This window comes from Podarcis muralis, chromosome Z (assembly GCF_964188315.1).
Source record: "Podarcis muralis chromosome Z, rPodMur119.hap1.1, whole genome shotgun sequence".
NCBI classification, from domain to species: Eukaryota; Metazoa; Chordata; class Lepidosauria; order Squamata; family Lacertidae; genus Podarcis; species Podarcis muralis.
The window spans coordinates 36,878,111-36,901,320 of record NC_135673.1 but is presented as its reverse complement, the minus strand read 5'-3'; the positions used below and the strand labels follow the sequence as shown (position 1 = coordinate 36,901,320).

General features: G+C 43.6%; 1 protein-coding gene across 4 annotated transcripts in view; it reads left to right on the top strand.

Moving 5' to 3' along the window:
* Positions 1–23,210, top strand: part of PCDH11X (protocadherin 11 X-linked) — a 738,698-nt gene that overhangs the window by 176,137 nt on the left and 539,351 nt on the right. Inside the window, exon 5 of one of the 4 annotated variants that reach the window (XM_028714631.2) lies at positions 7,261–11,866. The exons of the other annotated variants lie outside the window; for them this stretch is intronic. Coding sequence (XP_028570464.1) covers positions 7,261–7,266 — 6 coding nt within the window. The 3' untranslated portion in view covers positions 7,267–11,866. Of the gene's footprint in view, positions 1–7,260; positions 11,867–23,210 lie in introns of those variants that run through there. 4 annotated transcript variants of the gene reach the window in all.

Genomic DNA, 23,210 nt, shown 5'->3' with positions numbered 1-23,210 from the left:
TGACCATGGAGAGTTGCTGCTTCCCTAACTGGGTGCCCTATGAGTGCTATTGCTCCAGCACCCATAATTCCTAATTCTTGGCCATGCTGGCTAGGGCTGGTGGAAGCTGGAGCACAAAATGTCTGGATGCAACCAGGTTGGAAGAAGGTGATTTAAATTATTGAACTTAGAGATTCCATTTCCTCTTCCTCTATCCCTTCCACTCCCAAGCTATTAAAAGTAAACTTGACATTCTACTTTTAAGACATTACTAACAATTGCAACTATTGTATGACAAATGTGGGAAACAGAAACAAAGGTTATATTCAGCCCTGGAATCATTTCCCTTAATCCAGATACCGTATTTTTCGCCCTATAGGACACACTTTTTCCCCTCCAAAAATGAAGGGGAATGTGTGTGCGTCCTATGGGGTGAATACAGGCTTTCGCTGAAGCCTGGAGAGCGAGAGGGGTCGGTGCGCATCAACCTCTCTCGCTCTCCAGGCTTCAGGAAGCTCTGTGCAACCCTCGGGAGCCCGGCGCCAAGCCGTGCCGGCCTCCGGAGGGTTGCACAGAGCTGCCTGCCCTCCCGGGCTCTGCGCAGCTCTGCGCAACCCTCGGGAGCCCGGCTCCAAGCCGTGCCGGGCTTCGGAGGGTTGCGCAGAGCTGCCTGCGCTCCCGGGCTCCGTGCAGCTCTGTGCAACCCTCGGGAGCCTGGCGGGAAGCCGCGCCGGGCTCCCAAAGGTGGCGCAGAGCTGCCTGCATTCCGAAACCTCGGGCGTGCTGAAGAGTGTGCCCAGGCTTCGCGCAGCTGTCCGCAAGCCTGGGGAGACCGGTGCGGCTCCCTAGGCTTGCGGATAGCAGGCTGTTCTGGGGGCTGGGGTCAGGGGAAGCTCGGGCGTCCTATGGGGTGGAAAATACGGTATATAGATTAAAGGACTGGGTGCAGCAAGGCTGCTATTGTGGGGGGGCTAACCAGGGAGGAGGGAAGAAGAAGAAGAAGAAGAAGAAGAAGAAGAAGAAGAAGAAGAAGAAGAAGAAGAAGAAGTCATCACTTTGGAATAAAATAGGCTACAACATTATTGATTATAGATGTAAGCAGGTTTTGGAGTAGGCATTGGTGTGTATCTGGAATCACCCAGCATAACTGCTGTTTGATTCTCAGTCAGAGCTAATCTCAGTTTAAGGATCACCCTGTGACATTCATCAAAGCAGGGTGTCTTCTGAGATCACCATTTGGGGAGAGTATCCTGGGAAATCAACCGCTGTCTGGGCACCAGGATCAAAGTACCTCCCTTTGGCCCTTTAATGAAGTACCCACATCCAATGGAGCGTGAGGTGAGAGTCCTGCTCACCTCCCAGCCCACCTTGACCAAATGCCTTACCCACCCATGTTGTGACAGTTGCTACGAAGAAGGCAAAATCTCTCAGCTGGTCCAATTTGCCTGGAGGACAAATTCCTCCCTGGCCCCAAATATGGTGACCCAGTGCTTCCATTGCAAGGTCCTAATTGCTTTCTGCTCACTAATGCTCAAACAGAACCATGGCAAGACATGAAGGGAGGGTGGGGAAGTTAACCACCAACTAGACCCAGGGCAGGAGGTGCATTCCGGCTTTACCCAGGTTCACTCTGAACCCTTGCGCCTCTTGGGCCTCCTGTGATTGCCTGGATGGAGGACCAGAAGCCTGTGTGACCGTTGGGGAAGAAATGTTGTCCCCCACTCAACTGCACAGGAAACCAGCACTCACCCCCCCCCCCCGCTCCTAGTGCAACCGTGGTCCATAGGAGGCTGCAATCGCTGCACACCAGGGGTAAGCGGTCCTTAGTCGGATCCAACTCAACCATTCAGACTGAACATAGTAGCAGTATAGAAAAGGGATTCACGGCATTTTGAGCTGTAATGAATACAGGGCTGAAGGGTATACTTTCTTACTTCCCTGCCTACTCATCCAAATGTGTGTTAACCTCCACTGGTTATCAGTTTCAGGATTATTTTATTATGAGGACCTGCTCCCTGCTTGGGAGGGTATTTTTATCTGACCTGGGAGGGCAGGACCCAGATGTAATCCAGCTACAAAAAGCTGGAACAAACTCATGGGTTGGGGCAGTGTCTAAGGGGGTCCTCTTGGGGACTCTGTTACTGGCTTTACTACCCCAGCTGTTTAAAGTAAATGGCTTTTGATCTGTGGGTTTTAAATTTTGGGTTTGTTTTTGTTTTAAATAAAAGGATGTAGGATGTGTCTAGGAAGAGAGGAGCAGGAGAAAGCTGGGGGGGGTGTCACAGTGGTCCAGAGCAGGAGGAGATACTGTGGGAAAGATGTGTAAGGGACACATGGCACAGGCAGTTGGTGCCTGCTGTGTGCCAGCCCCTCCTCCAACTTGTGGTTGTGCTATCAGCCAGTCCTCCCTTCTACAGCTGCTTTTGCTGAATGCCAGGGCTGAGGAAGACCTTTCTGATCTGATTATGAACAAGGAGGCTGATTCAGCCTGTATAACTGAGACCTGGGTGAATGAGCATGCCTCTTCTGCCCAGCTCGGTACTTGGTGCAGCATCAGGGCAGTCTTGAGGGTCATTGTCACAGGAGTGTGCCATCAGTAAATCATACCATTCACAATTGGTGTTAACACTTTATTAGCAAAAACACAATCTCCACATACTTTGTCAAGTTTCAGGCTTAATGAGCAGAGCAACTCATCCCTAGTAGGTCTGGCCCCATGAATCAGTTGCCAAGACTGAAAGTCCCCACCTCTTCAAGCCATCTAAGTCCCTGACACCCAGAGGCTTTTTCAAGCAATTGGAGACTGCACCTGCATACAACCAGCCTCTCATCCATGCCTCTTCTGGTTCTGGCAGACCAGAGGGGAGAGGGGCTTGTAACAGGATGAGGGTGATATACCAATGACTCTTTGCCAACCAGACTCATCTCTGTCTCTTGGCTTCCTTTCTCCCCTGCTTCAACTTCTGCCTCTGATTCTTGACCGCTCTCTGCCACGGACTCTCCCAGCTCACTAAGCCCTGTTACCTCTTTAGCTTCTGACACCTCCTCATCCCAGTCTTCTCCCTCTTTTCCCTTTGACCACTCATCATTGTCCCACCATCACTCTCTAGACTCTGAGCCTTCTTCCCTTGGTGGTTCCCCAGCTGGTTCCTCCCACCATTCCTCTGTGGCCAACCAATCCATGACAGTTGGAGAGAGGGAGTTTCTTTGGTTTATAGAGATTCTCCCTCTCTCCAGGCTCTCTGTCCAGCTGTGGGACAGAGTTCCTGGCACTGGGAAACTGCGACAAATTAGGGATTCTGCTGATTTGTCACTCACTCCACTCCTCAGCAGTCTCCCTGCATGAGTTGACAGAGATGGTCTCAGAGACAGTACCTTGGTTGTTGAACGCCCGGGAACTCGGACGTTTTGGCTCACGAACGCCACAAACACAGAAGTGATTGTTATTGTTTGCAAATGTTCTTTTGGAACCTGAACATCCGATGAGGCTTCTGTAGCTTCTGATTGGCTTCAGGGGCTTCCTGCAGCCAATCAGAAGCCACAATTTGGTTTTTGAATGTTTTGAAGTCGAACGGACTTTCAGAACGGATTTCATTCAACTTCCAATGTACGACTGTATTGAGGACTCAAAGACTGCTGGTTCTGGGGGACTTCAACATCCACTGCCAACGTGACTGGTGTTGGGGTGGCTCAGGTCTTTGGGCTGCCATGATGACTATGGGCTGTCCCAACATATTAGTGGCCCAATGCATATGACAGGCTACACTATGGAGCTTGTTTTCTCAGTTGCACAGGAAGCGTGTGATTTGCAAATATTGACACCAGTCCCTTGTCATGGTCAGATCACTTCCTGTTGAGATTTAGGCTTTCAGCACCTTTCCCCCTCTGCAAGGTAGGGGACATATGAGGACAGTCTGTCCTTAGAGACTGATGGATCCAATGGGTTTCCAAATGTCTCTGGGGGATTTCCTGCCTGATATGACTGACACTCCTACCAAAGCCCTGGCTTACCTCTGGAACATCTGAATGGCTCAGGTCATCTCCCATGGGGGGGGGGGCTTGTGTTATACCCCAGAGCTTAGAACGAGGAAATGAGCTGGGAGATGGCTTGAATGTGAGTGGAGGAAAGATCTGGTGGAATGCAAGTGAACAATGATGAGAGCTCTTCATGGAGCCTACCTAATGGTAGTGAAGGCAGCAAGGAAGGCATACTTTGCTGCCTCCATTGCATCCTCACTCTGCCATCTGGCAGAACTGTTCTGGGTAGTGCAGCATCGTTTACATTCTGGCCTAAAGGAGGTGGTGGGATCAATGGTGGTGGGATTAATGGTAGCTTCTCACTGTGTTTGCAAAGCATTTTGAAGACCAAATTGCTTGCATCCACTAGGATCTTAATTCTGTGGCTACAGCGGATTACTCTCAAGGGGTGTCCAGAGCACTTTCTAGTCCTGTTGTGTTGGACAACAGTTTCAGTTAGTAAGGCTCGAGAATATGGACAAGATGCTTGGATCAGTTGTGGATATGGACAAGGTGCTCTGGACCCTTGTCCCTCTTGACTGATTAAAAATAGTGGGGGGGGGGCAGCTGGCTGGGTCAGGGAGGTGATTAATGCATCCTTGTGGGAGGGCGTTGTCTCTGCATACTTAAAGATAAAACCTCAAGAAACGCTCCCTTGATTAAGAAAATCTAAGCAACTACCAACAAGTTGCTTATCTCCCCTTCATGGGCAAGGTTCTTGAACAGGTGATTGCGGACCAGATTCAGGCATGTAACCTCATCAAGAACAGACAGTCTCCCAGCCATCCATGCTAGGTAACCACCCACCAGCAGTGTCTCAGTCTTATCTAGATTGAGCTTTAGTTCTTTAGCTCTCATCCAATCCATTACTGAGGCAGGGCAACCAATAGCTGCTGCAGGTACTCAGAGATATACTAGCACACTTCTTCCATCCTCCCTCAACCTGAGGAGTTTGTGGCAGCTTAATGATGAGTAAATCTACCTTATCCAGAGACTAGTGTGGCATACCCTCCAAATGTCCTGATTTTCCAGAGACAGTGCCAGAATTGTTAAAGCCTTTCCGGCACGTGTGCTGTGTCCCACTGGTGTGGTGGTGATGGGGCTTACCCTTCTTCCAATAGGAAATGCTTTGGGGGGGGGGGAATGGAGGTCAAGGAGGTTCAGTTGGGGGTGTGTGAGAAGTGTCCCCATTTTCATCTGAGGAATGTTGGAGGGTCTGATGTCCCGGCACTATCTAGGATAGATTGTCTGCATCTAAGCTGAATGCAGTTCTGAGCCTGGCCCTCCTCTGAAGTTGCCACTTACCGTATTTTTTGCTCTATAAGATTCAGTTTTCCCCTCCTAAAAAGTAAGGGGAAATGTGTGTGCGTCTTATGGAGTGGATGCAGGCTGCACAGCTATCCCAGAAGCCAGAACAGCAAGAGGGATTGCTGCTTTCACTGCGCAGCAATCCCTCTTGTTGTTCTGGCTTCTGAGATTCAGAATATTTTTTTTCTTGGTTTCCTCCTCCAAAAACTAGGTGCGTCTTGTGGTCTGGTGCGTCTTATAGAGCGAAAAATACGGTACTTTTTCTTGCATTAAATCCAAGCAAATTAGTAAAAAGAGGAAGAAAAATATTTAAGGTTTATTTACGAGTGTTTGTGTCACACCCTTCCTACATAACTACAGTACTCAGGGTGACTCAGTGCAAGTTGAAAAACATTTTAAAGTTGAGAGTTCACTTTTTCTGTTCTGCACCTCTTAACATATGCGACCACTAAGTGTGTGTGCCTTTGGTATCAATTCATTTACCATTTCAGGTAAAGCTGAATTTGCACATGCAGAACTGCTGCTTGAGTTCCCCAGTTTGGTTTGTTGGCATTCCAGCAGGCTGTATCCATTCTTATATGGTATGGGTTGCACTGAAAATCAAGCCAGCCAATTTTACATATGCAAACTGGGTCCAAAAGTTAGCATTTTTGCACTGATGCACTTTGGAAAATTTAACTATGCTTGCTGTAGGAACAGGACCTTTGTGTGTTTGACTCCTTTGCCATTACTCTGCATTGATTTTCTCCAGCCCTGCTTTCATGCATACTTTTGACCATTCTTTACTATTGCACTTTACAGTGAGATCATGACGATTTAGTTAGGATATTTTATGTTAATTGCTCTGCTTTGTTTCAGTCTTCTTTCTTCCCATATTCCATCTTTCCCAATATTATTTTCTCACAATATTTTGAACATATGCTATCTTGATATCAGGAATCTAAAAACAAGTTCTTAAACACGATGACAATGCACGGTTGGTGGGTAGGAGGGAGGGACGTGGATGTCCTCTGTTTTTATTTGTACAGACCTTCCTCAATTTCAGAAAATTCTAACAAAATGGGGGGGTTAAAATATGTTGCAGTGAGTCCCTTGAGTGCATGACATTTTATAATTATATACATTTACAAGGCCTGAAGCCTGCTGTACCACATATTTTGGCAGAAGAGTTGCATTGTAATAAGTAATGTATCTCCACTAAGGGCATGTATGTACTATGATCTTATGTTGATTTAAAGCCATTTGCTAGTCATGTCTTTCCCCAAAGAATCCTGGGAATTGTAGTTTGATGAATGTGTCAAGAGTCCTTTAATGCAATGCTTAGTTAGCACCCCTTCCCCACCCCCTCCACCTTCACAGAATATATAACTAAAGTCTCCAGGGAATGACCCCTTGCAGGCATTGGCTAATGTGTTGCTCCCTTGATATTGAAATGCATCTTTCACCATTCCTGACAGCTGCCCACACTGACTGGGGCTGAGGTCTGGAATTCAGCAACATCTAGAGAGCACCATGCTGGCTACTTAGCAAATCTATCCTTTATATAGATCCTGATATGTCTCTTAGTAGGGCAGCTTGGAGGGATAGCTGTTATATCCAGATAAACAGCAAGCATCCTGTAAATCAGGGATGGGAAATCAGTTGTCATCCTGATATTATAGGAACACAACTCCCATAATTCCTTACTATTGACCACGCTGGGAGGGACTGATAGGAATTGGTGCCCAACCACATCTGAGTGGGGGGCACAGGTTCCCCAAGCCTGCATCTCCCATATGAATGCTTTAAATCTGAATTGCCTATCTAAATCTAAAAATAGTAAAATCTCCCAAGCCCCTCCCCATCCCCATGACAGTATTAAGCTAGTTGATAGCTGCCAGGCCAACTTTTAAGGTAGGGTTGGAGATGTGATGATGAAGGCAGGGGCTTTTCTCATGCTGTTTCTCTGTTTGCCAGCTCTGAACGTCTTCGCATCAGCTGTTAAGTACTGAAGTCGTATACACAATGATGTTAAGCCAGCAAACATGGAAATATGGGAATAGCACGAGAAAGCCCTTTGTCCTCTCTCCCTGATTGCTGAAGAATTTTATCGTCTGATCTCCAGAGGGGTTTTCGAAGTGGCGGTGAACTGTTCAAGCTGCCCTACTGAAAGGTATTCAGGGCAAGAACACTAAGACAGAAAAGGAAAGAAAAGAAAGACAAAGAGAGACTTGAGAACATTGTGCTATAAGTGTTCGATAATGTAGGGGTTTTCCCTAAGGCAAAATAAGTGATATTAACCATCACTGGGTGTGAATGGTGGTAACTATATAAGATAAATCTTTTTATTCTCTTATGTTGCTGATAGCCACTTTGTCCTTAACGGACTAATGCCCTTAACTTATTTATGCTGAGGATATATGTTGTCCATGCTCCCCTCCCTTATAGCAGGGATGGGGAACCTGTTCCTTTCCAGGTGTTGCTGGACTGCAACTCCCATCAGCCCCACCCAGCATGCCCAGTGGTTAGGGATGGTGGGTTGCATAGTCCAGCAACACCGAATAGCCACAGGTTCCCCAATCCCACCTTATGCCTTCTCTCCCATATACATGATGATAAAGGAGCAATAACTTTTAGGCATATACATCCCAAAAAAGAAAGAAAGACAAAGTAAAATTATCTATACTCCCTGCATTTCATGGTAAAATGCTTTGTCTCATATGCTCCAGAATGAGAAATTATTGTTGGTTTATTTTTTATTTTTTTGGGTGGGGGGGGAGGGGGGTTGTTGTAAGAAATACTTTTTTCCGCTATGCAGGATAGCCAGATATGAGCATTTTACAGTGCTTTGTCGATCTTAAAATGCCAAATGGCTCTTTCCACTGGCTTAACAGGCTATCAATCCTCAGCATGGTGGAAAGTCAGCTGCTAATGCATTTTCTCCATGACACACATCATGGAGAATGTGACGGACGGTTCCATGTGCAGCAGGGGTAGGAAACATGGGGACCTCCAAATATTGCTGGACTCCAATTCCCATCAGCTCCAGCCAGTAGCGTCAATGGTCAAGGATGATGGGAGTTATAGTCCACCACAATGGGTACCCTTGCTGTACATGGAACACCCACCTCCACATGTTGCATCCATGGGGTGGGGGAGAGTTGTATATCTGCTCCTCTATCATAGGTCCACTAGGCCTCCAAGCCTAAACATGTGGAATGGGAAGTAAGTCCCATTGATTTCAATAGGACTTACATCTGAGTAAACATGCATAGGATTGTGCTGCATGTTGTATGAACTGGACCCAAGAGAGGGTGTACCTCGTACTTGCAATTCCGTATAGATATATGTATAGTATACACTTGTAGCCAGCCTCTCTCATTCTTTTTTTTATTATTCTAACTGTTAAGCTTTTCGATGAAAGCTTATTTTATATTATGCTGGCTAGCATTTTTAAGAGTACCTACTTAGGCACAATTTAGATGGCACGCCCTTCCCCAATATTTAAGCAAAAGGTCTTGCATTTAGTGTGATTTAAAAAAATAAATAAATCAAAACCTTAACTACCACTAGTACAAATAAATAATAATACTGCTGCCTAGCATTAAAATGGCTGCCTTTTTAGGCAATTTGGCAAGATCACTGAATTTATCTTTGGTTAGCATAAGATGTAACATTTTCATTTTTTGGTTGTTGCTTATTACATGTTTAAAATGTGTACTATGCCTATCACAGTTTGCATTAATGTGTTGCATTAATGTGTTGCATTGTATCATCCTTGGGCAATAATGTAAAAGAATGTACACTTCATGTAACAGTGTTTGGATTGGTGCAGGATTCATTGAGCACAGTCCACCTAGAACTTTGACTGTGGATATCCCACTGAAAAGTAGGATTCTACAAGAGCACAGAAATGGTTCTATTATCTTCAAATGTTTTGAACAATATTCCTACTGGATTGCACTCAGTGCTTTTAAAAAAGGGGGAAGGAGTAAAAAGGAAAAAAAGAACTGGATTTTTTTTGTCGTTGTATGAATGCTAATATAAAATTGGATAGCTAGATGGCAGGGGAAGGGGGAAGAGGTATCTGTCCCAATCACATATTAATTGTGCGCCTAGATCAACAAGAAATTGCTCCACGGGAAGCACTTTTGCACAAGAAAAGCAAATGTAGAAGTGCCACGTGCTTCCACATTTTAAACACGTGTCTCTTGAAAAAAAGAAATGCATAAGCTCCATAAAATTTAAATCTTTTATATTTGCCTGGAGCCCACATTGATTTTTTGGACAAGTCAATGCACAGCAAAAGCTGAGTGCTACTCTCAGTCACATTTCTTTCTACAACATGTTGAGTGCAGTAATCCTGCCAGAGTTAAGCACTCTTAACACACATTGATTTTAAAAAGTAAATGTTAAGCATGTACTCTTCCTTTCATATATTCAGAGTTGAATTTAAAAATAGATAAATAAATAAATAAATTTGTTTACGGCCCAACATCCAAAGAGCCTTGGAAGGTTCACAGCATAAAAATACAAAATAAGACCATAAAATGCATAATGAAACAAAAACACACCAATAACTCCCCTCCCAAAATCTCATTTAAAAGGCCATAGAATATTTGATCAGCCAAAGTCCTGAGTATAGAGAAATGCTTTCAGGTGGTGCCTAAAATTATGTAATGAAGGTGCCTGGCAGACGTTGCTGTGGAGTGCATTCAGCAGATGAGGAGCCACTACAGAAAAGGCCCATTCTCATGTTGCTGCTCTCCAGGCCTCTTGTAGAGGAGGCACCCAATGGGCTTCAAATGATGATCACAGGGTTTGCGTTGTTCATATGGGGAGAGCCGTTTGTAAGGCTTTATAGGTCAAAACCAGCACTTCAAATCAGGCCCAGAAATCAGTTGACTGTCAGTACAGTCAAGCTGGGCTACCAGCTAAAACTGATGGAAGGCATTCTGTGCCATCAAGGCCACCTGAGCCTCAAGCTAACAGCAAAGGACTCAGAAGTCCCCCCACCCAAGCTATATACCTGCTCTTTCAGAGGGAATGTAACCCCATCGAGAGCAGGGCAAATCCCATTGATTAAGTCTAGGGACCCACCCACTAACAGTGCTTCACTCTTCTCTGGGTTGAGCTCCATTTGTTGGTTCTCATTCAGTCCATTACAGAGGCAAGACAATGCCCAGCATATCCACTGCCACACCTGGAGAAGAAAAGCTGTGTTTCATCAGCATATTATTGACAATGTACACCAAACCTCCGACTGACCTCACTCAGCGGTTTCATGTAGTTGTTAAACAGCATAGGTGATAAAATCCCACATTGAAAGCTCTATGGGGCTGAAGAACACTCCCCAAGCATCACCCTCTGGAAACAACCATCCGAGTAGTACCAGAAGCACCACAAAGTGGTGCCACCCACCTCTAACTCAGAACAGCCACTCCAGAGGGGTACTATGGTTGATGGTATCAAAAACCTCTGAGAGGTCGAGGTCAATTAACATTTCCCTTGTCTCTCTCCCTACAGAGGTCATCAGACAGGGCGACCAACACAGTTTCTGTGCCAAAACCAGGCTTAAACCCCAACTGAAATGGAACTATAAAATCAATTTCCTCCAAGAGTGTATAGATCTAGTCCCACAGTCACTTTTCATTTCAGAATTTACACACCAGTAGACCTGTTCTTACTCTTTCTTGGGTCCTGTTATCTGCACAGTGGTAAACAATGTGAACTGCCCTGAGACCTTCAGGTATAGGGCGGTATATAAATTTCATTCATAATAATACTAAGTTTCACTTGGCTTTTACAATGTTCCATGTGACTTTTCAAGCAAAGTAGGACAAAAAACAACAACCCACACACAAATGAGTATATTTATTCTGACACAGTCTGCATGGCTTTATTTTGAGATTATTTGCCACCCTAAGACATATTTACTAAGTGGTGTTTTTCGTTTTCTTGGATGATTCTCTTCTAGCAAAATCAATGGGTATTAAAAGTCTCCATCTTTGGCAGGATTGAACCCATGTAAAGGTGCTTCCCCTGGTTCTGATTCTCCAGAGCACGGGTGAGAAAGTTTTGGCTCTCCTGATATTGCTGAAGTGCAACTTCCATCATACCTGTCACTGATGGGAGTTGTAGTTTGGCAGCATCTGGAGATCCAAAGGTTCTCACTAGCTGCTCCAGGGAAATAAACTGGCAATCCATGGTGGATATTTGAGTTCCCACGTAAACATAGCACTGGATGCGGGTGATGGACTTTATGTATGCTTGCATAAAACAACAACACTACAACACAGTATGCTTAACATTTAATTGAAATTTTAAAAGCTATTGAGGATCCATTAAGTAGGCTGCAAAACTGGAAATCTCACATGCTACTGTATATCTGATGTAACTGTACTTTAAACAGGCTTGCAATGTGATCCTACTTTCTCACCTGTCAAACTGTAGATTGTCAACAAGGACATTTACCTCAAGTTCCCTTCACATGTTTGCTATCTGGCTCTTTTGAAAGGAAATGTTCATTTGGCTCTCTGATCTGTAAAGTATAATAAATCCTATTTATAATGGTATATTGAAATTTATCCTTGCATGGTTGGCATCTGTCTGTCTCAAGAGACAATGGTGTGCACCTCCAGGGGTGAAGTCAAACCAATGGAGAGTCACAGCGCCTGCTGTGGCTGCAGAAACTGGTAACTTGCAACTGCTGCCATGTTGTTTTTGCTGTGTTTGCAGCACCAAAGTGACCTTCCATGGTGCACAAGCCTGGGCAGTGTTTACTGAGCTCCTCAGATAACATGAGCCCCACCCCCCATCCCGGTCTCGCTGATGTCTTCCAAAGAAAAGGAAAGCAATACATTTGCCACAGCTTGGCTGCAGGAGGTGTACAAGATGTCATCCAACCGTCTTAAGGACTTCACTCTGGATTTGCATAGGGTTTACTCCTTAGTCTTTTCTTCTCCCAAAGATGTCCCACAAGATAGCAGGGAAGCAGTTTAGCATATTATGCTAAATATTTGCAGCTGTGGCTGTTGGGCCCCCACTGTTGAGAGACACTATTTAATAACTTGGGAAATAGATTTTCTTCTTTCCACCGGAAATATTTCTGTTTCCCCTTTCCTTTTACATTTCCCCCTTCATTTTGTGGTATTGATCATCAAGCTCAGACTTCAAGAATTCTTGGTGGTGGTCAGAACACACAACACAAATTTCCTTAAAAACAAAACACTGAATTCAACAACAACAAAGGTTTCTTAAACCCCTGTGGTTTATGACAGCTGTTTGTTTCAGGGCCTGCACTTCCATTGTGTGCGTTGATGACCAGTTTAGACTGCTGGAAGGGTTGGGTTCCACCAAAATTCCACCTTGCCCAAATCTTGCAGGATAAGGATTCCCACACGACCCTGAAAGTGGCTAGGTTCCTGGTCGCTGTCCTCTCCCAAAAGCGACGCCAAGGAGCGCTACAAGCTAATTAAGGCGTAGCATGCCTTTCCATCTTATAGTATTTTATTGTTATAGTGGTGTTTTAGCGACTGTTTTTTTTTCTTTTCCCCACGGCACAAACTGTCACTTATGTGTTGTTTTTACCTGTATGGGCCTATGGCCGTAATAAATATTATCTATCTATCTTGGGTTCCATGGACTGATAAGACTGCAGGTGATGTAGAGGCTGAGGTAATGAACAAGGCCAGAGACTATAGTCCAAGTTGAAAACTAGAGCCAGAGCTGCAATTGCTATGGTTTCAGGGTATGGCTGGTAATCAGCAGACTGGGCAAACCAAAGACTCAACTAGGTGCAAAAAACAGCAAGCAGGAGAAAATTATAAAACAGAGGCTTATTAGGAGGGCAGTCAGTCAAAAAGGACAAATCTGGAACTGTTTTAAAGGAAAAGGGGGGGGGGGATCCTCCCATGTCCAATGAGTTTCAGGCACTCATTGCAAAAACGATGTCACTCCTAAGTAGTTTCACTTGTCCTTGGTAGCATCATTGGACGGTGATGTTGAAGCTTGAAGTTCCTCCTGTTCCCTCCACTGACTCATGGGTCTGATGGCATATGGAGGGAAGAATTGTTCCTGATACCCAGGTTTTTTCATGGGCAATGGCTCCCTCTTGATGTGGAAGAGAATAGGGTGGATGCGGCAGTCCTTTAAGCTGTGGATGTCAGTGTTGCATTCATTGGTGGAGAACATTCACATCGCTTCAATAACATGACCACCACTAGATAAATAATCTAGAATGCATGTGCATTAGTCAAAAGTTCATTCAAAAAAAAATGTATATAAGAATTTTGCACTAAAATGCTGGTGGATTTCCACAAGGACTTAAAAAATAATTTGCAAACTGATGTGGAAATATGAATAACTGAATTCAAAACAGGAAAATCAAGAAATGGAGAAAACTGAAACTGACCCATTCATCTATCCCTTGTTGACCCTTGTGTAGCAATGTTGGTGCATGGGAGGATTGCTTAACACACACATACACACACACACACACACCCATATCCACCCCACCCAACCATCTAGTTGTCCTTACTTGGTAGGTGGGGAAAAGGATAAGCATCTTTTTCACCTACTGATTCTCCCAATATAGGAATTATGAAGGAAGCATGTGTTTGAAATCCATTTGTGTCCTTTGTAATGTGTAATTCCACCCAGCATATGCATGCTTTTGGAAAAAAATACTGGTGATAGGAGCTCAGAGCGATAACAAATATTATTTTTACACCAAAAACACTCTCCTACATCACTCTGATTTGCTGGGGTTATTTGTGAATGCATGTCTCCCAGAGCTCAGTTCTTCCAAATATAATCTCAAAAACAGATTTATTGCTCACCTGGATTTGAAGTGAGCTAATAGTGCAGGTCAAAAAACAGCACCTAATCTGCAGCTAGTTGAGAGAGCCTGTTGTATGTCCTCCTGTCATGACTGAGTGTGTTATTAGATTCTGAAGGAATTCTCTCCTGTCTACCACAACACTCCCATGGGGTTCCCTCCTCAAAGGAGCAGTGTAATGTGATGCAGGTCTACTCAGAACTAGGTAAATACACATAGGATTTGGGCCTATATAAATTTATTTATGTGTAATATAAGCTATAGTTCGGGGGCATAGACACACACACACACACACTTTCTGTCAAATTGTGACACATAATTTAATGGGTATATCCTGTTGTTGTTTTAGGTAACCTACCAAATACACACACAAACAAAAAATTTAATAAGTACAATGGTTTTTATTTATTTATTTTATCTAAATAAAATGAAGGTTGGACTTTGTAAAGCTAGTGATATATTGCACTTATTTTTATTTGCTTTTTGAAAGAAAAGAAAGAAAGAAAGAAAGAAAGAAAGAAAGAAAGAAAGAAAGAAAGAAAGAAAGAAAGATATCCTGAAGACCACTTGTTACCAAACAGGGTTGGGGGAGAAGGAAGCCTCAGGCTATGTTTCCAGTCCTGGTATCTGGCATTTGCCCTTTCTCTCTTCTGCTCCTTCTGCTCTGGGGGGTTTGGAGGGGGCGGCGGTTAAAATGGTTTGCATTTAAAATAAACTTGACTAATTTGCACTTTCTCTAGCAATACATGAATCAAAGCACAGCCATTTTTTTTAAAAAAAACCGCACTTCTCTGAAATTTACAGTGCAGTTCGCCAGCCAAATAATGTATTAAAACACACACTAGGGTATGCTAGGGTAAATTTTGCGTTGTAATGCATATATCAGTGAACATAACATATAAAACAGTGTTATATTAGGGGAAATGGCTGTGCAAAAAAAGAAGAAGTATATATTGGGCAAAATTGGCTGCAGACTTCAGTATACTAGGGTAAATTTGGACTAAAATGCTGAGGTATTTTCATCAGGATTTAAATAAAATAAAATAAAATTGTGAATTGTTGTGGAAATATAGAAAATTAAACTTAAGGTTGGAGGTGAGGGGAGTGAAACTAAAAGAAGCGGAAATTGACAGATTTACTTATCCCTATCTTAGGGTGATGGCTGAGAGTGTAAAGTTATGATGGAATCCATGGGGAGAAATTGGGTTTCTCAGAGTCATAAAGCCCCTACAGCAGTGTGTCCCTCAGTGCTGATAATGCTCCATATTCTAGTGGACCACAGTAAGTTCTCGTTTCTCCTTTAGGAGACGTTTTCAGCAGGCTTCCGGGACATCAGTGGATGTGGCCTAACAAAATGGTCATGGCGCACTGGTGATTTCACCCTGTCATATGTCCCTCCCACCTCTTAAAATTGGCTCGAGAGGGTTGAAAGTGCCCCCACAGCACCACATGAGGAGAAGAAGGAGGGGCAATCATTCCACCTGCAAAGCTGAAATGCTTGTGTGAAAGGAACAACCGTAACAGTGCAATGTTGAATTCCACCCAGCATCTCCAAAGGCTTGATATTTGAAAGGGAAACTGAACTGAAACCAGTGTTAAATAAATTATTTAAGTTTAATATCCTGTTTTGATTATAGCTTACTGTAGACAGACAGATAGAAGGATAGAGGGGATCAGTGACTTTTTTTTTGTCATAGGTGAGGAAGATATTGAATGTAAATTTAATTTGGGATGAATAGAGGTCAATTATATATACAATTGACTAGACATTAGTCATCATTTTCCCCCCTTCAGTAAGAGATAGTACTGGCAGTATCACAACCTTTTAAGCTGTGTCTCACCTATCTCTGTTTCAAATGCATGTCAATTTTTGAAGGAAGGAAGATAAATGGGGCAGCCCTTTCTATTGTCATTGCAAGTGGTAGGAGAACATCAGATAAATTAAGGTTCACTTTCTACACAAAGCTTCTGCCAAGCTGTACCACTGGGTGCATTATCAAGTGAATTCCCAGCATTCAGCCTCTCTGGATATTTCCTTTTCCTTTGTAATGATGAAGGATGTCCTTGACTTGTCATCTACTTTTGACTTCGTTCTATGCCTGATCTGACATCCCTCAGACCACCTCCCCCTCCCATTAGGATTTTCTGCCCCTGGTTATTGAGTCTGAATTATCAGGACTGAGCCAAAACTACTTCCAAGTTTCTCACAATATTTTCACTTTTTTGAAAACACACCTTTTTAAAAAACAACAATTTTTGGTACTACTTGCAGGAACCCCACCAAACAAAACAACCCAACTAAACATGTATTCTCATATATCTTGCCCTCACTTCCTGTTGACTTAAGTTTTGGCAAGCACCAAAGGGCTTTCTCTGAAACTCATCTGCACTCTTACTATTAGTGCTGCATGTTGAGAAACTCTCAATGGAATCCTCCAAACCTTTGATATACAGTGGTACCTCGGGTTAATAACTTAATTCGTTCTGGAGGTCCATTCTTAACCTGAAACTGTTCTTAACCTGAGGTACCACTTTAGCTAATGGGGCCTCCCGCTACCGCCGCACCGCCACCGTGCGATTTCTGTTCTCATCCTGGGGCAAAATTCTTAACCTGAGGTACTATTTCTGGATTAGCAGAGTCTGTAACCTGAAGCGTCTGTAACCAGAAGCATCTGTAACCTGATGTACCACTGTATACAACTTTAAAGGCTGGAACTTCAGGCTAGCCTCTCTTGCCTGCTCCCTGAGGCAGAAAAGGCTTTGCATATTAGAAAGAAAAGGGATAATCACATTGCAGAGGGTTCAGTGGAGATGGGAGATGCCCACTTTTGACCATCATTTCCTGCTGGAGGAGAGGGTTGCTGGGGTCTTCTTCTTTGCTTGAAGCCCCATGCTCCCTGTCTAATCTTCTCCTATCAGAGGCTACTTTTCTCTTGCAGAAAGGGATAGCAGATGGTGGAATGCAAGTAGAACAGACAGTGGAAATGGCCTGCCTTGAGTCTCCTCTCTGAGTTGAGCAAGAGTACATAGTCAGGTAGTTTTGCTGCAAATTCAGGCACCTTGCTCCATTGCCACATCATTTGCTCCTATCAATGCCATGACACAACTAAACTTGATTGGTTATGTAGCACCATCATATTAATAGTGAGATTGCAGATTGGATTAAATGGTCAGTGTGAGAAATCCAGGAAGAATGTCCCACCTTAAAAAATGGGAAAAGCAGCAAACAGGAAAACGCAGTAGCAAGAAATTCTATGCATGTCTTCTTGGAAGTAAGCCCTCTTGAGTTCAATTGGATTTTCTCTCAGGTAAGAGTGTATAAGATTGCTCTTTCAGTGTTTCAAATTGAAAATGGAGAATATTTTGTGAACTAGCACCACCTCTTCCCATTGAATTGAAATGAAGACAATTGCAGAAAAGATTGAAGCAGGTAGAAAAATTGGCAATAGCAGTGTTCTTGTACACCGCCCATTCATTTCAATGGGGTTTGCCTAGTATTACTGCTCAGGAGATTGTGCCCAATATTTTCTGCCCTGTATTTCCTTATATAACATCCATCACAATGTCAGTGGTTAGGCAAACAAGCACACTGTAAAACGGTGTTATCTCTCTCTCTCTCTCTCTCTCTCTCTCTCTCTGTTATATTCACTGACTTATTTCTAATAAGTTTGCCTCCCCGAGAGCATACATCAAACTGAACAGCAACATGTACTGAATCAAATTAAGGCACAACATTATTGAGGCAGTGAACAGACACAAAGGTTAAAGGGGAATATAGATTACTTATTTTTAGATCGTGTATGTATGAGCTCAAGTATGTGACATTGCAACATTCTGCAAAATGTTAACTTCCTAGAGTTTAAACCAGCTTGTGTAAATACGTACAGAGAGATGGCCTCTGATCCAGCAAAGCCATGTGAGAAAGAAAGTTATAAAGCTCTGGGCATGAGCAAATAAGCCCTTTTGAACATTGGGTTAAATATGCACAGAGGTAGCATTGATTAATTGCTTTTGTAGCTTGGGGAGGTGAGGTTGGAAGCTAAGGTCTAAATAGTTTGCCATCTGTGGTTTCTTTTCATATAAATTCTTCACCATTTAATATTCCATTTGCACAGAAGGATTTCCATCAGCATAGATATGTTTGGTATGTCTCCTTGTTGGTCCAGCAAAGGCTGAGCAATAGCCCAGGTGTTAGATATGCCTTTTTAGATATGCCAGGGTTTCACTCAGGTTACACTTGACTGGTTCATTGTGTGTCTACCCTACACCAGCAGCTGTAATTGTCTCACCCAAGCCCAGACATGATGTGCATGGAAGAATGGTGTCCCTTGAACACAGGCTCTTACTTTTCCTTCAAGCTTTCCAGGTCCACACTTCAAAGCTCTATGTCCAAGCACCATTTTTTTGTTTATAACCTCTGGAGCTTTCCCTGCAACAACCCACAGAAACAGGGCAAACAGCATTCTGTGAAAACCCTGAATTGCTGTTTGTTGCACCTCAGCTTTAAAAAGCTGGCTTCCAGGGCAAAGGGGGGGGGGGAGAATGCTCTGATACAGAGCCTTAAAGCCCAGATATGTGCCTGGAAAGCATGAAACAAAAGGTAAGTGTGAATAAGCCCTCACAAGGGACCATGAACAATGTTCTTTTTGTACAGAAAGCCCACAACTTACATTTAACTTCTGCACATTCAACTTTAAGTGCTTGGCAAACAAACAAACTAACTAACTAACTAATAAGGGGTGGAAAGGGGGAGGACATTGAGGAAAAAAAGATTTTGCCAATCTCACCTGCTGTTGCACCCAATGTGTTTTGACTATACACAATTTTGTCTTTAGGCATGATCCCCAGAAAGGGACACGGGTGGCGCTGTGGGTTAAACCACAGAGCCCAGGACTTGCTGATCAGAAGGTTGGCAGTTCGAATCCCTGCAACGGTCCCTGCTCCTGCCAAGTGCAAGTAGATAAATAGGTACCGCTCCGGCGGGAAGGTAAACGGCGTTTCCGTGCGCTGCTCTGGTTCGCCAGAAGCGGCTTAGTCATGCTGGCCACATGACCCAGAAGCTGTACGCTCGCTCCCTCAGCCAATAAAGTGAGATGAGCACTGCAACCCCAGAGTCGGTCACCACTGGACCTAATGGTCAGGGGTCCCTTTACCTTTACCTTATGATCCCCAGAACGTAACCCTGGCGTAAGCTGCAGGTTTACTATATGTAAGGGAAAGTGTTGGCAGCAAAGAGGCATTTTAAGCATCACTTGAGAAACCAGCCATGGCTAACAACAGCAAACTGGAAAATTGAAACATGAGTAACCCTCTCTGCTTTTAAAGAATCCTTGTTCAGTAGTAGAGCAACTGGTTTGCATGTCGAATATCCCAGGTTCAATCTCTGTCGGCATCTCCAGGTGGGAAACTGCAGAGAGCCCCTGGCATTCACAGAGCAGGATGGGTCAATGGTCTGATGTTCTATAGGGCAGCTTCCTATGTTCCTAACAGCAAAAAGATACAGCAATCTAAAAGTAGGGATGGGTGATAGATTAGGCTGAGTTCACATTCATAGGCGAACTTGCCTAATTCTCTTTCCAAATTAATAAAATAAACCCAAACACAGACATTGTCCATCTAGGCAGTGTGTACAAAATGCACACACTAGTATGCATACATCTAAAATGCAAATAATTTTCATTTTAAAAAGCAAACTTACTTTGAAATGTGTAAAATTTAACATAGGTTTGGGAAAAGGGAAAGGGGAAAAATAACAACCCCTGTAAGATAGCAAAATGGAGAGTTTTTCGCTGCCCTTGCTGGGATCAATGTGTCTGGATCTGTGATTTTTTTTTAAGGAAAAACTGGCTATGGTTTGTGAACTCCACTTTCCCTGCATTGTTTCTAAACGAGAAGAACTATATTGTATTTCTCTTGTGCACAAGAGGCATGTCTTTTTACCATTTTTGTATCAGCAAACTCACTTCAAAGCCCTGGCCTTGCATCTCTATAAAGTGATTTCTATAAAAAGGGCATCTAATGATTTCATTCCATTCCCACTTTCTGCTGGTATGTAGCTAGTGATTTGAGAAAGCAAACATTTCCGGAAAGAGTGAGGAAAAATAAATGTATCTTGCAATTCAAGAAGGATGTTGACCAATTAAAAGGCTTCCAGAAACATTGTCCTGAGAATAATAGAAATCACCTGCAAACGTTTGGTGTCCTTCACCCTCAATGGGGCAGTAGGTGGCTTTTGCAGATGTTTAGGAGAAGGAGGCCTGGCACTTTCCTCAAGCATGCTCATGTTTCTGGTCCAGCTTTCATTATGCTGTGAAATTATACACCTTGCCATGGACAAATCGCTGCAGTATCTTCATTAATTCAATAATATTTGTCAGGTGACTGGTGTGGTTGCTCGAGAGCAAACAGGCAAGACTCCAACCTGTCTTTTCCAGGCTTTATTATTAATACAAACTATTTACAGTGCAGAGTGTCGCAAGTCCATGTCTGCTCAGTTGCTAGCAGAATCTGGGCATGGCCGGTCCTTGTACCTCCCCCAACATAACAGTCGTGTGACCCTCATCCTTCTCCTCCCCTCTCTGCACCCAAACCTCCTGCACAGAGTGGGCGCTGGCAAAAGGGTACTTCCCTCCTCTCCAGTTTGCTCAGGCTTGGTGTTGGGGCTCTCCCTAGAATCTCCTGGTCCCTGCACCCCCTCCCAACTGGAGGTGGGGCTTTCCTCCTCGCCAGAGGAGGAACTGCTTCACAAGATCTTCGGAGGCTCCCTGTAACACAACTGCCCTTCCACCTCTCGTCTCTGAGCTGATGGCAGTTCCCTGACAATATTGTATCCTGCTCTTCATTATCTTCTGGCTTTCAAGCAGTCCCCAAGCAGGCATCAATCAGGGTCCCAGCTGCACCACACATTTAAAGCAGCACCATACCACAGAGCTACAATATACACAGTGCTTTAATATTTAGTCCCTTTTCCCATAGAACTCTGGGAAATGTAGCTCGGGGGGGGGGGGAGTGGAGCATTTCTAACAACTCCAAGCACCCTTAACAAACTATAGCTCCCAGGGGAAAGACATGGCTGTTTGAAATGGTCTGATTCTTCTTTAAATGTATAGCGCAGGTGTGACCCAAGACCTATCTGATGGTTGAGGAACTTGTGGCACAAGAGCTGTGTGTGGCCCTTTGAGAGAAAATAGGTGACAAAATAGTAAAAAAAAAAAGGTTCCCTGCCTGCTTTTGTCTATGTCCCCTCCCACTACTGACTGTGCTGCAGCCCACTGATAGCATGTAGTCCCAAACAGATCACCCCAGAGGAAATTCAGCCCTCAACAACAACAACAAATGTGCCATATCTTGCTTTAGATTATGATTTGAGGTCTGCCTTTTTTTTTCCTTTCAAAAAAAGCAGCAGCAGGAGCAATGAAACAATGTTTATGTGGTGCTTATAGGATGGGACTTACCTTCTAGAGTCTAGATGTATATAAAAATTGTCTAAAACCAAATCACAACACCGTCCCATCAAGCTTGGCACTGATTATCAGATTGTATCTTGACTGGAAGTGGCTCTCTAAACTTTCAGCCAGGAGGTTTTCTTCTCAGGCTTCCCCAGAGATGCTAGGATTTGAACCCAGGAACATTCCATGCCAGACATGTGCTCTGTTGTTGAGCTAGAGATTTTCTATGTATATTTTTCATAGAACTGTAAATCCTGAATATCAGCATGCTTGGTTTCGGATAGTCCAGGCCCTATAGTTTTGCAGTGACCTTTTAAGCTTAATAGTGTACTTTAGAGTGGAATTTTGTATCCTCTGACAGAAGAAGACAACTCTGTAAATCAAAGCTTATCTACGTGTATGTCCTGAGTTCAGAGTTCAATAGCTGAAGCAGCTCTGATTGCAATTCAGTAGGTTCTAACTCTAGTTCTTAAATCTTAGGGACAGTGAAATGAAAATTAAAGGTACAAAACTGGTTTCATCAAACACACAACAGGCAGAATAAATGGAAAAAAAACAAACAAACAGTTTCACGAAGTGAAGGATGCGTATATATTTACAATCACCCCCACCCTTGGAGGTCTGGTTTAGACAGCATATGCTCCAGGAAACAGCTAAGAAGGTAGACTCCCCTTCCCTACTCCAAGAAAACTCTAGGAAACTCACCTCACATGTCAATAATCACACTGGTATATGCATCTTATGTGGCTAACCATGTGAATAATGCCAATTAACAGCAAGTCAGTTTTCAATGGATCAAAGCAAAACCTGCTCTGGTCATCCAAAACTGCATTCTGTCAGCTGTGGAAGAATAAAGAAGCTGTCATGTGAGTTTCTGACATAAATGACAAAAACACATGCTGGCATGTCAAAGAAATGCCTGGGTTTTTGATGGGTGTCAGATTGCAAAGGCTTAGAATGTGCAAGTCCAAATCGGACAGGGCGGAGAATGCAATCTCTTGCCGTAAAAAACAAGGAACTGCAAACTTAGCCGCTTATTGCCTGCTACATTTTAGTGCCTGTGAAAAACCAGGGGATCTAATCTTGATGAGCAAACAAACTGATGTCTGATTTTATTTTATTTTATAAGATTTTTGTCAATAAAAGTTAGGTTCATTTTGGGAGGTTTGATCCACTGCTCAACTGTGTGTGTTTTTCTGTGTTATTTGTTTGTTTGTTTGTTTGTTTGTTTGTTTGTTTAAAAAGACATTTGAAGGGCTAACTCTGAACCAAAATCAGCTCTGAGTCAGGTGTTTTTCTGCAAAAGTGAGAGTGGAGGGAGGCTTAACTCTCTGCCTCTCTAGCACTGTCTTTATCCTTAAAAGCCACCAGTTCTCCATGCAAATAGTATACCCTCTCAGTGTGGCTATTGTTCTGGTGAGCTTCTCAGCATGCATTTTCCATGAGGTATTGGAAGTTCCTTTGCAAAGACCTTTCCTATGCTCACCAAAATGTGAAATCCCTGGGCGGGGGCGGGGCATACAAATGTTCCAGAGCAATATTAAGAATGAAGCCTTACAATGGCCTGCTACACTATGGCTTGGGCAACCAGCCAGATGGGTGGCATACAATTATCATCATCATCATCTGATTTGGTTGAA